At 38.9% G+C, this 16,152-nt stretch overlaps 1 protein-coding gene across 2 annotated transcripts in view; it reads right to left on the reverse strand.

Annotated features, from left to right (window-relative positions):
* Window positions 1–16,152, reverse strand: part of LOC132988063 (glucocorticoid receptor-like) — a 61,461-nt gene that overhangs the window by 5,328 nt on the left and 39,981 nt on the right. Inside the window, exons 3-7 of one of the 2 annotated variants that reach the window (XM_061055177.1) lie at window positions 13,259–13,440; window positions 11,646–11,672; window positions 7,219–7,335; window positions 3,806–4,078; window positions 1,609–1,753 (exon numbers count right to left, since the gene is read on the reverse strand). In XM_061055177.1, the coding sequence (XP_060911160.1) occupies window positions 1,609–1,753; window positions 3,806–4,078; window positions 7,219–7,335; window positions 11,646–11,672; window positions 13,259–13,440 (744 nt within the window). The remainder of the gene's footprint in view (window positions 1–1,608; window positions 1,754–3,805; window positions 4,079–7,218; window positions 7,336–11,645; window positions 11,673–13,258; window positions 13,441–16,152) is intronic. The other variant, XM_061055178.1, reaches the window with a different exon arrangement.

Below are 16,152 nucleotides of genomic sequence, written 5' to 3' on the forward strand. Positions count from 1 at the left end.
AAAGAGATCAGCGGTGGAGACGGGCGGGGAAGGGAAAAGAAAGACAGACAGATTAGACTTGAAGCACTTTCACTTATCCTGTTATTCACTTCCCAGTCAGCCCCAGCAGGGAAGCTTTACAGCTGGGTAGCTGGGACACCAGACAGTGAAATCAGGACTGATGGCTTTCCACACCTCAGGACCACAAACACACACAGCCAATTTTACCTTCTACCTCTAGAATAAACACAGCACATTTTGAAGAAACAGTATGTAGCTTTGGGTTTAGGGCTGTCTATTCATTCTGACCAACCACAGTGCTATTGGCACTGGACTACATGACCTTTGATATCTATTTTAAACCTGCTTTGAGATTTGTATGTCTATTGGGAGTGACTCTTCACAGCTTAGACCTCTCCTTCAAAAGAAAGGGAATACAAAATACACCTTTTTCTATCTGTATCATATAGGTAAGCAATATTGACACTTGGAAATGCCACAGATGCTCAGGCTGTTGAATGCAAACAAAATCATATTTTTCCAAGTAAAATGGTTCCTGGACCATAAATTTAAAAGCAAAGACATAAAAGCCCAACCGTCAAACTGCAGCATGCTAGCTTTTCAGAATCACAACAGTTTATGTTGGCTAGTAGGGGAAGCATGACGTTGTGTCATTTTGTCAAATAATGGGCCAAAAATGGACAGATCTGTTTCATCACCACGAGTATTCAAAGTCTGACCATCAAAAGCTGGAAACGGTGCAGACAAACGAGCTCACAGTACATTAGCCTTGGCATGATGCTGTTTTCTCTATAGACTTCATAGACGTTGGCAAGAGCGGAGACTTTCAAGTACAATCAATTTCACAGGCAGTGATTGTTTAAGTAACAAGGCCGTGTAATTAACACGCGGCTGTATTACCTGAGGCCTCCAGGCACCACAGAAGGTTATTTACTCTACAGCTCAGTATGTCTTTAATGTACTTTCATTTGTCTCTGTGAGAAATGTGATTTCTGGATGTGCTTAATTATGTGTATTATAATGAATTAGTGTGTTCTTTCCAAATAATATTGCTTAATAAATCAAGTGAGATGTTCTTATACATTTCATTTAAAACATTTTTTTTTTTTTAGCTTCGACAACATGTCAGCAGCCTCCTCTGCGGTGTGTGTGTGTGTGTGTGTGTGTGTGTGTGTGTGTGTCCAACAGGCTTTCTTCGTTTTTAATGCTACACTAGCCTAGCACAGAGCTAAATTGATGGATTAGGCCTGGCATAATTTCAACCATCTTTTAGGGGATTTTCACCACCCTCTTATTTGTAATGTTCATTTACATCTGTCCCACAGCCTGTGTCTTTGATATCTACACTGTTGGCCTGGGAAGGGAGCAGACGGCCATGTGTTTCTTCTGATAAACAAAGTGTCGCCTGCTGCTTCTCTTCACCTGATTTAACATCTTCACACGCAGAAACTGCCAAATCTCCGATGTGAGCTAGACAAATGGGTGATTGTGCAAGCAGAGTGATAAGAAAACCAAGTGAGAGTGACAACCTGAAATAGCCAAATGCATAATAAATTTGCCTGACAAATTGTTGCGCATAAAAATAGAGCAGCTGGCTGTGATACGTACTTGTTGATGACGAGATCAGGGGCGAAGCAGAGCATGCTGCCGTTACACTGCTCGTACGACCTCCAACCGAGGCTGAAGGACATGAGGAAGAGCCAGGAGCACTGCAGCAGTGTCATCTGGTCATCCAGGTGCAGGTTGCGGAAGCCTAGGCAAGTCCAATGAAGTGAGTTAGGAAAGACACACAAAGAAAGAGATGCAAAACTCATTATCACACAGAAATCTATTTAGAGTAATTATCCTTCTATGAAGACAGCATTTTTCCCATCACAACGTAAGATTGAAGTGTTTCTGCAGCTTGAGAAAAAAAAGAGGTTATATAGTATGGTACTGCTGCATTTTCTTCCATTGATTATATTAACCTATTCTGTTTCATCACAAAGCATAATATAATTGCTTGTTCTCAAAGAGATACAGAAACACTGAACAAAAGAAAAAGTGATTGTCAGATGCATCATTAAAAACTAAATTACGATGCTCCAATAAAACAAAATAGATCTAGTTAAGCCAATGTTCAAATTGGACTTGAATTAAACTTCAGTCGTTTCCACACTGTCAAAACTATACAAGTGGAACTGCACATGAAAAAAGTCCTTTCACATTACATTTGTTTGAAACCATGCTTTGTTATGTAAAAGCCACCCCTCACCCCAACCCCTCAGAGTGTTCCCTCACTATCATTTTGGCAGGCCGCCAGTTATGGACAATGCTCACATAAGATGTGAGCCAGATTTGCCCCTCATTATACTGACGAACACACGCATACACACACATACAAGCACACACACCAAACACACAAACAAAGCAGCAGCAAAAAGAAACGTTTTACTTCATGGATTCATTGAAGGATTTTCTTTGAGGGATCTGACCTTTATTCTTTGATGTGACTAAAAGTAAAAATCAGAGTGAGAGTGGAAAATCTCTGAGCACATACTTGAAGTGATTATCAAGTCATATGCCTTCTTTCTCATGATAACAACAAGCATGAATGCTTTAAATTCCAACCTCTTTGTGCTTCCAGCATTGCTTTGTAGAAATGTAACTGGTGAGTCTCCAAACCCGTCAATGTTTTTTTTTTTTTACTTTCACACACAAATTCTGGCTTGTTAAAACACTTCTTTCTGAACTGAACCCCCACAATATTTGGTTTGAAAACCAAAATTTAGTGGGAGCGTGCACCTTTTGTGATAACAGGCATAAACTGCAGCTATTCTTTGATTATGTTGACCTGCTTCACTTCTGAAAAGAAGAAAAAAAAGAATATTTCCTCAAAAGGTAAGTGGATTATTATTGAAAATTTGTCTTTCTGCAAATTAAAAGCTGATTAACCTCGGTCACATCCTGATAAAAAATTATACCACTCTGAAAAAGCAAGGTTTCTAAAGTGAATTATTCTTTCATGAGCCTCCATTACTCTCCGCTTCAGTCTGTAATTGTGGATTCAGCCGTTACGCAGGTCAAACTTTTTATTGCAAGGTTAAAGAACATCTGTTGTTCCCGTCTACCACTGTCAAGAGTTTTCATGAAGAGAAAAGACAATCTTATTTTTATATAAAGTTATAAGTGAGAGACATGAAAACTTCTACAATGGCCACCAATTACGGAAAACAACTGGCTGCCAGCCGAACCTTCATTAAATCAGCCAATTGATGAAACTGAGCTACAGCTCCTTTTGTGTGTCTCATTGCTGAAGGCCTAATCTGAAGGACCGTATCAATTCTGACAAAAGTGATGTATAAACACGTGTTGTAATCTCTAAGAGTAACTCAAAGACAAAAGGGCTGTTAAGAAATCATGTTCAGTTTCTCTTGTGCTAAATCAAACACTTTACATAAATTTGCAGGTTACTTGTGGCAACTCCTTCAGTTTAGCGGAAGAATGCTAACAATGCTGGCTAGCAGATGTTCTGCTAACTTGAGGGCATAAAAAAAGCTTTCTTTTGTTGTATACAAAAAGCCAAATTTGGAGTGTTGCATTAAACAACCAAGGACATTTCCCATTTGATCTAAAAAGTGATATCACTTCCTATAGCAGCCGCATGTATAAAAAGAAAATAAAGACTTTATTTTCGATGAGTCACTCAGCCACCCATGAGTCTCAATTACAATCTAGAAATACCACCAATGACATGCTTTGCTTTGGTGTTGGCATGCATGTAACCCAAACCAAAAGCAAGGCACTGTTAGGAGGTTTTTCTTACCTGGCAGGGACTTTGCCCACTTGACTGCAGAGATGACCTGCTGTCCTCCCAGCCTGTTCAGAGTGGTCATGAGCCGCGACGAGGTGTCAGGCAGTGTGCTGTCGTATCCCGAGTAGAGGATCTCTGGCTCGATGGCCTTGAGCACAGACAGCATGGTGGGCACGAGTTGGGGCATGCACCTGGGGATGACTGGAACAGGCATGTTGTTGAGAGGCTCGGATGATCCAGCGGGTCGCTGCACTTTCATCTTGATCAGCTTCTTGTTTTTCCTTGCTGTAGGGACAGGGCAGGACAGAGGAGGGGGATTAGAAGAAGACATGAAGTTTGATAGAGGACAGTAAAGTGTAACGTGTGGTATCTAATTTATTGTATCGTATCGCAGCATATGGTGTTATAATGTGTTGCGGTGTATTCAATCCTGATCGTGATTTTGATATATCAGTAAGATTGGAATCATTATTTTAATTTTGAATTCATCCAACGTGTCATTTTTTAACCATTCTGTCTATGAAGTGTGGGTAAACACTAAACAAACATTCAAATGTCCGAGAAAAAGTCTAATCCTTAAATGATTCTGTTGGACGGATCAAACATCACAGAACCTGAGAGGGGTTATCTAATTCACAAAACAGCAAATCCATACAACAGACAGGAAGCTGGAGCTATGAAACATGATGCGGCAAATGGTATAAATGTTCCGTCTTTTACTTTTGATAACCAACCAGTCTTGTTTGATTCCTGAACAAATAAATATTTTGCTTACAAATCCATTGAAGCTCACATTCCACTGCCTCTCACCTATGTGTCTTATAATCAAGAATCCTCACAAGACATCAATCAAAGCTGATAGAGAGGTTAACACAGGCATTAGTTAGTTTTCTTATTTTACATGTTATAGCAATTCATTTTTTACAAAGACCTTTGTCCTTTTTATAACACGTGTTTTTGACTGTCATACAATAACCTGCTTGTTGAAGTGTTCTCTAATAACTTCAAAATCAATGAGTCTAAAAAAACCTGCAAATAGGTCAAGACACTGTGAAAATAGATTCCTTAAAAAAATGGATAACATGAAAGCTCCCCAAAACTCCTCTTACTGACTGGCTGCAGAAGAGTTCATATAAAGTCCACGTCCTCTATGTTAACAGATGGGACATAGGTCAAACTATAGAATCAAAATACATGTCTAATAAATGTTTCAAGCATAGTTTCTATCTTTAGAGTAAGTCCTTATCATATTGATATATGCCTGCCTAAGTGTTCACTTTTCTTCTTGGTTAGCAGTGAGAAGAAATGTAACAAACACTAACATAAAGAGTCATTGAACTTTCTATAGCCTTGAACTATCTGCTTCAAACCAACACAAGAATCTGTTGTGCTGTGGATTGTGCTGACCTGATGGATATTTGCCATTTCATTGATGGGTTAAATGTGTGTTATGGTTGGCAGATTGAATGGCTCCCCTAGCCAACACTTACTGTTAAAAATGTGCAATATGTCAGCGTCAGTCAAGGGTGCAATTTGGGAAGCACGGGGAGAAGTGTTGTCCATATTTATATACAATTGCTGACCAGGAAGTGCTGGTTTGTGCCAAGTCATAAGCCATACATTTTCTGATTCACAAAAATAAAACCATTCAATTTCTCTTTCATGTTTTTACTCTTAAGTTCTCTTGAGTGCAATAACAGCGATACAAACTGCTGTGTTTTTTTTTTTTTTGAGCAGAATAGGTGTCTGGGCATCGTTTAGCCATTTTCTCCCTCTAAATGTGAAAAACATGTCAGGAGTTGAGAGGTTACCGTGAAAAAACATGTTTTTTTCCTACTCTACCTTTTTTAATTTCCTCTTCTGGCGTTTCTATGGCAACTAAGAGCCTTTCTGGTGGGAGTGTGTCCACTGATGCACTGATGTCCATCAAAACCATCTCCCTTTCTGTTTCTCCCTCTGTGTTTGAAACTGCTTTCACCTTTGTGTGACAAACACTGGACTGTTTACACGTAATGTCACTAAAGGCTGATAAAAAAAAAATAAAGCTACGATCTCTCTTAATAACACAAGAACAAAGGTTGAAGCACTTTAGCTGATGTTGTGCTTCACCTGTTGCTTTTTCCTAAACCTCAATCCAATGTAATTTTTGCACTTTGGGTCCTAAACTTTCATCCCATCAAGTAGAATCAGATAAAAGATCGATGGCTATGGGTTGTGACTTCACAGTGGATTATGAATTGGTCAATATGTGTGAGGATGTGGGGCTCTTATATTCAGCTGGGCCTGCATACCAGTACACATGTTCAGAACAGCACAATCACAGACACTCTGCGCAAATGCACGTGCAAACCCAAACTCCAGACCTCCAAACCATCAAAACCCATAAAGCCAAAAGATAAAGAGTTCTTTGAGGATAAAACAAAATTACAACAAAGTAAGTATGACATAAGGGGCATATCAAGTGATTATTGTTCTGTAAATGAATGGCATAAGATGTATATGCATGTATTTTGGTCTTGTGACTGTGCCTTCTGTATCCTCTAAGCGCATTGTTACCCTGATAAATCCAGTTTGATTATAGCTATTAGTTAAAAATGCTAGGAAAACAACACATGGTGACATGAGATGGTAATTCAAGTGCTTTTTCTGTAACGTGTGTATCAGTGGTTCAAGCAAAAAAAAAAAAAAAAAAAACTTTCTGAGGTTGGAGTGGGAAGAAATGTTGGCAGTATCACAGAGCTTATTGTATGATTTGATAATATATATGATGATGTAGAATGATTGAGGGGACACACACAACACAACACAACTTACTGTAAATACAAGGTAAAATAAAAAAGTTCAAATCTTAGTTATGTCTCCCCCGAAATACTAATACATTGCATTGATTGATTTCAATATTCCAATATGACTTGTAGAAAGGGGGGACAGGATACCATGCACAAAGGTGGTGTCCCATTCTTCCTTATGAAAGTTGCTCCCAGGGTACGTAGGCAGCAGAGCCACCACAGGCTACCCATTGAGTCCTTTTCCATCAGAGCATGTCCAGCAGCCTAGCTAGCTGACTTACTGTTGGCTCCGAGTAGATGAGAAGTAGAATATTTTAATAAAATAACTCATATAGACTTTCTAAATGTCACTGGACTGAATTTATTGAATTCAGATGGAAAAAAAAGGGGGGTTTTGTGACGCTAAAGAAAAGGTATTCATGGCTTTATAGCTGCTCTTTCCAATAAGTGTATATGGGAAAAATGCTTTAAGGGCCAGCTTGAATCATATGTTTAACGGGAAATGTGCACTGCGTCAAAAAAGCCACTTTGCTAAATTTCTCCACAGACCACATGTTCCACTTCAGCTGAAAATACCACACAAATGTCAGTCTCAATTAGTCCGGGCATGATTTAAAGATGGCTCAGACTATTTACCTTCCAAGTTCATTCCGGCTTGAAGACATTTCCTGAAGCGACAGGCCGGGCAATTCTTCCTCCGGATCTTATCGATGATGCAGTCATTTCTCCCTGCACACAGGTAGTTGTGCTGGCCTGGACAGAGGAGAGGAAAGAGAGGGATTATTGTAAGCGGTGTGTACTATGACCACAATAACCTGTTGATTCTACAGTAAGCCTGACAAGCCTGTGGCATCCCAATGGTTTTTACAGCCTCACTTCCTCAAGTCTGTACTTAGAACACTTAGCATAATCCCTGATCGTGTAAAGAGCTATTTCAGCCAAACAATCAGACACAGCTCACATTTAAATTATGGTTTCTGTAGCCCAATTGGAAAACTTGTGTTCACAAACTAAGAACCCTTTTCTATTGTGTCTCTCTTGCTAGCTGAATAGATGCATGACTACTACTGATTAGTATATGGGAAAATGAACCCATGCTTAAGTTAATTGGGAGACAACTTCTTACGCAAAGTCAAGATATGTCCAATATCTAGATTTTAATTGTCAATACTATACACATAAAAAATGTGCCATCGTAGATCAATGTTATCTTCAGAAGTCATTGTTTTCATATCCGGTTTTCATGCTATTACTATACCAAGCCTAAAAAAGCAAACAGCTTGTTTTAACACACTTCCATTGCAGAGCCCCAGGAGTGTCACATGAATCTCATCTCGTCACAAGTGTGACATTATCAGTCTTGTAGACAAAAATTAACAAGGAAGTGTCTTTTATTACATCATTAAAAAAAACATTTCATGGTCATCGTCTTTCAAGTTTCACTATGACAGTTGTTCTGTGAAATATAACTGTCGTGTTTAACTCGAATCACCTCTGACGTGCTCGATGAGTCACTGAGCCAACAAAGAACTTCCTACAGCTGGTAAGATCGTTTTTTCACAGTGCAAAAGAGACTGTGGGCAGTGAGTTGGAAGAACTGAACACTTCATGTTATCTATTATCAGTGAATATATGTGTTCATTTCAAGTTTTTTCTACCTCCTTCAGTTACTGGTCGACGCTAACAGGAAGTCACAATTAGAAATATAACTCAATGGCAAAAGCTATTGCAGATAGAGATTTACATTAACTTCAAACATGAATGTGGATATGTATGAAATAATCATTGTAAAAATATTTCAATCTGTGATGTCTGACTTCTAACTGAAAACATCGTGCAAGTCATGCAGGTGTGTTAAAGAGATATGATTTGACCAACTGACACTGGATCTGTGCTGCATCTAACTGAAGTTAGAGGGACAAACACAGTCATACTGAAACAGTAACATTCACTCTTTATATAGAACGTCTCCCCCTTTTGGATTCCAAATTGCTGACTAATTTATTTCAAAACACATAGGGTAACAGCTGTTTCAGTCAAAACAAAAAGACTATCTTTATTCAAATTGTTTTACAAAGTCCCTCATTAGAATAAAGTCCATACCCTACTGCGTTAATACAGTATTGCATGGCAACATAAAATAAGTGTCTTCAGCCTAGGTGTATTGAAATGTATTGGCACAAGTGTAAGAATCAAAGCATCACATGTGATTGAGTAGACAAAAAGTATGACCCAGCAAGGAAAGGGAGAAGCAGAAGATACAATAATTCAAAGCATAGAATCATGTTTACATGCAGTCTCTTCATGGTTTTAAGAATGACACTGAAGTTCTAATATGATGTACACATTGTAATACTATGACACAGTTAATATTTCACTACGTCGTCCTTCAGTTGCCCTTCATTCATTTATTCCACACAAACTGAGGCGCTCCTGCTTTACAGCGACTCAAGTCGAGTGTCAAATCTGACAAATGCCCTTTGGGATGTAAAACACAGTTACTGATCTTTGAAATATCATGTGTTTGATGCAGCTTTTTGAACCAAAGGGCATTCGATAATACTGCTGCTGGCGCCATATAATAGAATGTCAAAACAACACTGTACAGAGAGTAATTTTTTATTTCCTTTTTAACAACATCCCACAGGCATAAACGACAGTATTTTCTGTAAATCAAAAGCTGCCTTTGTATTCAGAAAATCATAAACATCACTGTAACGATGCCAACCCAGTTTTGGACACTATGTTCAGTTTCTATCTTTCTTGTCCTTGTCGGGTAAATGCTGATCCCTGCTTCGGGCCAGTAATGTAAGTTAACACAAATATGTTCATCACTTATCTTCAATCCGACTAGAAAATGAGGTTAGAAGCTGCAACAGCTAGGTCACACCATGGACCAAAGACTCCAACCAAAGATTTAGAAGATGATAAACTAATAAACATTAGCAGGGCTGTGGATTTATATGAAACAAAAGTGTTACAATTATTTATCTAAAGTGTTCAAAAAAGGATTACTTTTCTATCAATATCATCAAACTTTATTTTAACTCAACATGCTCATTTCAAGCTAAACTCTAAACCCTGCATTATCATCAAGGATATTTCTTTCTTGACTGCATATCTATAACTGTCTATATATAGTGTAGCCCCTTCCTGTATGCTCAAAAGAGAGTGAATCCTGAGCCTAATACAGCAGCCTACCAGCATGTACTATGATCACCAGTAAACAGTGAATCTGGGACATCAAGCAAATGATTAACTCAGCTTAATGACATTTCAGATCAGCAGTGCCCTACATCGATTTTTTGCTGGAGCCGTAAAAATACTGTAATCAGACTGAGGCAAGCACTGTTTTATAAATATATCATACTAGAGACTTGCATAACTGTTACAAAAAAAGTTTTCTTGGTTAGGACCCAATAGTCGTGTTCAACACAGCCCTACATTTATCTTCAGGGTTGCTGGTGTGATGGCAAGATAACAGCCTGAGCACTGCCAGTTGCAGCCATGACTGATATCACAGAATTCATTGCAAACAATGCCGTAAACAGCCATATGTGGTGTCAAAAGTGCCAGCTGAATACCACTGACATCCTCTCTTCGTTATCCTGCCCTGATCTGCCAACAGGGGCCTGTATCACCATGGCAGGGGGAGATTACTTACTAGGTTTATAGCTAGCACTAGCATGTAGGGCTGCAGCTTAAATGCTTGCACAGTGGGCCAGTTGTTACCACTGTTAACTCACCGCATTGAAGTCCAGAGTTACTCAACCTTAATGCTTACATGTGAAAGGCGAAATCAAGTAATTGTTGGTACAAAAACAACTTAATCACAATCTGATCAAATGCAGTAGTCATTAAAGTTTCTTACTAACAGAGGTGGGTAAAGCCAAATGATGCATGTTATTGAAGGCCTCAAACCCCAATCATGTTCAAATATTGGAAACAATCCAAGCCATTTCTGATATATCTTTTTTTCCATTAACTAACCCTTAAAATAGGACTGCTTTGCAAATTTAGCAGTTCATTTTTGCATCAAAACAACAATTAACCACTGATTCTACAGTATATCTTCCTACAGCGAAGACAAAGAACTTACACTGATTTGTGCTACTGGCAAAAAAATATTAGAAGGCATGTAGGGAAAGGAGTTTTAAAAAAGATGGAAGGAAGTAACTTTATTGATTATTATGTGAACATACCAGAATGTTAATTGTGGTGGTAGGTGGAAGATTTTTGTGTTAATCAATATAGTTGAAGGGTTTTAGTGAAAAAAAAGTTGAGTCCCAGTAAATAAATAATGTACACACTGCCTTCCCTCACCTCCAACAATCCCAAGTGTTCATAATTTACAAAAAACAAGAGTTCACGATTGTGCAGATTAAATTTAAGGATTAAATGTTCCAGTGGTGGTTTATTTTTAAGTAAATTATACCACTAAATCACAAACTGGACCATCTGAAAATGCATAGAAAAAAAGCTGACAAAATAGCCTCTGTTAGCTTTAAAAAAATAAAGTATGTGTCATTCAATTGACAAAAACAACAGCAGGATGTTCATAGGCGTAACACAAAAAAGTGGAGTGTGGTCTGAAGACATATAAAAGTAGAAACAGTGACAGGCAAACTAAATTAAGAAACATAAAGCACAAGGTGGAAAAAAGGTGAGAGGTGTTTTCTGACATCAGATCCTAGGAGGCAGATGTGGGTCAAGTGCAGAACAATGGGCCTAATTAGAGACAGGGTGTGATTGTAACTGTTGGATCCACCACCTGTGAGGTAGCTGAGGTGGAGCAATCCAGGCAGAAATTGTAGGCCCACAACAAACAAACAAATCACTGACAGGCATTTAACAGTGACTTGAATTATCAAGTCAGAACATTTGCATGCATTAACACAGAGTTGGCAAGAAATGCTTTGCATGTGTCTGCAGATTGGTCATATATATCAGTGCTGAAGGAATAACAAGCACATGGGCAAATCAGAGGTGACAGGACTACCATCATCATAATCATCATTTTTTTTATTTTCATTATTGTTATTGTTAAAAGTGCATTTATTTACCATCTGTGTTTTGTCGTGCTCTCCATCCTTCACCACAGAGACAACGACCGGAGAATGGAGTGTGGGGGGGGAGGGGGAGAGAAACAAAAATAACACATATGACTTTTTCAGTTGCTACTGTGGTCATCCCTTTTGAAAATACAAGTTCAGGTTAAGTGCTTGGCATTTAAACCAGCACAACATATTAAATAGCTCATACACTGGATAACAAATAACAAGCAACTTTAGCAGAATGTCTATCTCAAATAAAGTGTTTATATTTACAGGTTTACTCTTTATCTGTATTTCTGGTTCTATGTTCATTTTCTAACGTAATAGTAGCCTCAGATAACCAAAATATATTCAAAATTGTGAATATGTTTTTGTCCTGAAGTGCAGCAGAAGCCAAACAGTCTACATCCCGCTTTGCCAAGAGTGATTTCCTTACTGTAAGTTTTGTCACTAACTGCATTACTGCACTAGAAACAGTAGTCACAGTAAAACCGAAAGTGACAAAGCAAGAGAAAGAAAAGAAACAAGACTTTCTGTCTGCAGACTGGCACTGAATCAAGAGATTAGTTCGGCTCATTTTTGTGCATTTAGTAGCAGAGTTGTTAACCTAAGCATTACCCCAAAATCCAGATAAATGCCATCACCAATTGACGCATTACCTTTCAAACTAATAACCTATCTACTGTATTAGGACAGCTTTTGACTGGCAGAAAATGAACAGAAGCCATGACAGAAGCAGAAGGGAGATGGAATGCAGGGCAGAAATACAAATTATTCTCCGTTTGTCACTCGCATTCCTGACACTCCCAGCTCGAGATTTCGCCGAGGCAGTTAGTTCTCACGCAGCTTTCCTGGGATAAAAATCGACTGCATTTGAATGCCCCAGATGTTTGTGAAGCCAAGCAGAAGAAGGGATGTATTACAAGAACATGATAATACTTTCCTCTATTAAGATAATATTCATATGATTTATTCATATAAATCAGGAAAGTATCACGGCAGTAATAATTATCAAATAACTTTTTTTACTCCCTTAGCAATATGTTCCTGTCAATCAAAGTTAATTCTAAGTCTAACTCTTCGTTGATACAGGACAAACAAGACAGGCAAGAGAGGAGTAGGCGCTGACATGCAAGGTCAGGACTAGTACTATAACCCCATAAAAAGGCAGGTACATGACATGCATTTCCCGAAGGTCAACAAGAGCTGCACTATTCCACGTTGACCTAAGAATTCGAAAAATAATTAAATTCTCTGCTGCCTTTGAGAAGGGAAACAGAGTATATTGTACAATAGCTCCATGAGCAAATCCTAAGTACCTCAAACGAATGAAAATCTAATGGACAAAATGTACAAAGATAATGGATGCTTGCTGTCGCTATCAGGTGCATCCGTACAAGGGTGTGGGAGCTTGTGTAGAATATACTGACATGATGAATATGCAAATCTCATTACAACCTTGTTTAAATGTGGCTACAAGTCATCTTTTTAAAGCAAAAGATCACACTTTGTTGTAATTTCCACATACTGGCTCAATCTAACATTAGTTTTGAGTGTTTACACTAAAGTCATTCATGTGTTAACAAGAAAAAAGAATTCAAGTCAGGCTGTCTGAGACCAACCTTCAACGGCCCTCTTGAAGAACACCTTGCAGCTGCCGCAGGTCACGACCCCGTAGTGGCATCCCGAGGCCTCATCTGAACACACCAAACAGATCTTGTGCGTCTGACCGCCGGGCTTTGATTGGCCAGAGGCATTTGAGGTGCTGGTCTCTCCTGCTCTCGATGATGAGCCGGATTGCATACTGAAAGAGATGGAGAAAAAGAGAAGAATATGTAAAGACGAGTGAGCTACATGTAAATGTAGCAACTTTAGGGGTTGTTTTAAGGCGGGAGGGAGACCGCAGGTTTATCAGTACAGACGGCCTAGATGGCATTTAATGTTGTTGCTAGGAGACATGAAAACCCTTTGGACGAATCCAGTTCACAAAGGGCAGGTTTTTGGACAGAAAACAGACAAAAACGTTGCCTTTTCTTAGTTCCATGTGTCTTATATCTACGGAAAAATTAAATGTATGTGTAATTGGAATAAGTTTGGATCCTGATTCAGATTCTACAGGAGGCTTGAGCAAAAAGTAACAGTTTCCAAACACGTTGTACTAAAATGTCTTGAATGGAAAAAGAGAAATATAACTGTAAAAAGACAATAGACTAGCTATGAAGTGACTTTTTTACAATACAGAACAATGATGGAAAGCTTTAACTTCACTGTAACTGGCAGCCAGGTTGCCCTCAGTTGAAGTCCTCTGACCTAAACTTGATATAACTGATGGCTTGTTCCTTTTGATTTGCTCACTGACCTTTTTTTTTTCATCTGTGTTTTATGTGTCAACAAGTTAGCCAAACACAATCAAGCCTATCAAAGGAGCGAGCTCTCCTAAGCTCTAAATCTCCCTCCAATCCTCCAATTTTACTACGTTACACATTAAAGCCACGTTTGAACCTCTTGAGAAAGTTGCAGGCACACGCATAGAGCTGTCATTATCATCCACCGTCTATAATTACACTTCAATTTTCCGAGACGCTTGAACTGCAGCGTGAAGCTCAACTAGGCACCGACACCAATTTGTCAGATGTATGGTGGGCAGATCGCCAGCATGTACACTGAGGGAATGTCAGGTCTAAGAGGCGTGTTTTGGCCAAACAGACTCTAGACTAGTGTTAGACTGACACTGCTGTGTAATCCATGACAGGAATTCTACCGCATTAGAAGGGCTTAAACCGTCTCTCCCTTGTTTGTTTTGGCAGCACACTTGTTGAAATGTATATGGGCATTATGTAACAGCGCTGGCTTGCAAAGCTTGATAATGACTTTACATTCAGGCCAATAGATACCATAGCCCTGGTTCTTCTGGTCCTGCATCATTATTCAAGCTCACACTTGAAGTGTTTAACCACTTTTGTTGCTTTGCTTTAGAACTAAGCAGCCCTGTTTGCAACACAGGAGTGAAGACAGAATACAAATGAATCTTTTAAGTGTCTATCTAACAGCCCATGAGCCACCCCTAGTTGTCTCCCCAAACAAGCATGACCTAAACTGGCCGGGCCCTCATGGTCGTTGGAAAGACGACACTTGCTTATACAAGTTGGAGCGAGTCCAAGGGGGAGGTGATGGATCTTTGTAGACATCCAAAGGAGTTAAGCCGTAGCTTTATGCTGAACCAGAAAAGATCCTTTCCAGTACATGCAAACAGCCTTCATACAGTGAGGGATCTCTCACGTTCAGGCAGTCATCCGTTAAAAAGAAAACAATCACACTGTTGTAAACAGCTAGTTTATGGATGTGTTTAAAATAGGATAAATCAAAATTAAAGACTGCATATTACAGTAGCTTTCATTCTTTTTTATGTCTACCTGCTGTTCATCAAGATCTACACAACACCTTAATGCTAAATCTATCCAATAAGCATCGTTTCCACCACTGAAATGGCACCAAATAATCTGAAGGGAACTGTGTGAAAGCATATTCATTATAACAAAGTTATTGATGTGTATGCTCATGTTGTATCAACAAAAAAATTGAGATTTTGCAGCACTAATGCAAAAGTGAGAAAGAAACACCCAGGTTTGTTCAAACAACATGAATAATTCAACTACAGGCTGCAACAACGAATTGATGAAATCCATATGAAAGTGTTGGCAACCTATTTGTTTATCGATTGGTTGTGTCACGCGATCATTATTTCACATGCCGTGGTGCAGAGTTGTTTACATCATACACAGGCATTTGAGCAGAGTGTTGTATAGCACTTAGTCAGCTTAAGCTGTTTTTAAATGCAGCTGCAGAAATGAACTTAATTTCAGTTAATACAACGATGGTAACACATTTCTGCTCAACAAAAAAGTATGAGAAGAAATGGTCATCAACATAATGAAGCCGAGACGTTGGCGAGCTAAAAATAGATCTAATGAAACGTGAGTTTTGTTTACAGTCATGAGACGAGACAGAATTAAAATGTTAGTGGTGTGCTGTCAGACATTCAAAACCATGATATTTCCCCCACTGAGCATCCGTCAAAATACAAGTAGGAGAGAGGAGGGCTTCATGTGCACTGCAGGCAGAGAGTAAGAGGAGCGATTGTATGTGTGTGTGTGTGTGTGTGTGTGTGTGTGTGTGTGTGTGTGTGTATGAGTTTGTTTATGTGTGTGTTAGTGAATAAAAGTAACAGAGTAATGACGAGCCCACGCGACAACGAGCCGTACAGTGCTAATGATAGCCTGGCCAAACAGCGAGTGGCTAAAGTTAGAATGGTATCATAATATCAATAACCTTTGAAGGCAACGGGTTTCCCTTTCTAAAGATGTTTAAAGAAGCCGTTTGATAGGTTAAAGCTGTAGCTCTTCTGTGTGACAGATAGTCTGAAAAGTAATCTTACCACACTGTGAGAGTACTAGTAAGTTTACTAGTAAGTAAAAGTCCTTCATTCAAAGTGTATCAGTATTGTAACCAGTTTGTC

Source organism: Labrus mixtus, chromosome 14, assembly GCF_963584025.1.
Source record: "Labrus mixtus chromosome 14, fLabMix1.1, whole genome shotgun sequence".
Taxonomy (NCBI): Eukaryota; Metazoa; Chordata; class Actinopteri; order Labriformes; family Labridae; genus Labrus; species Labrus mixtus.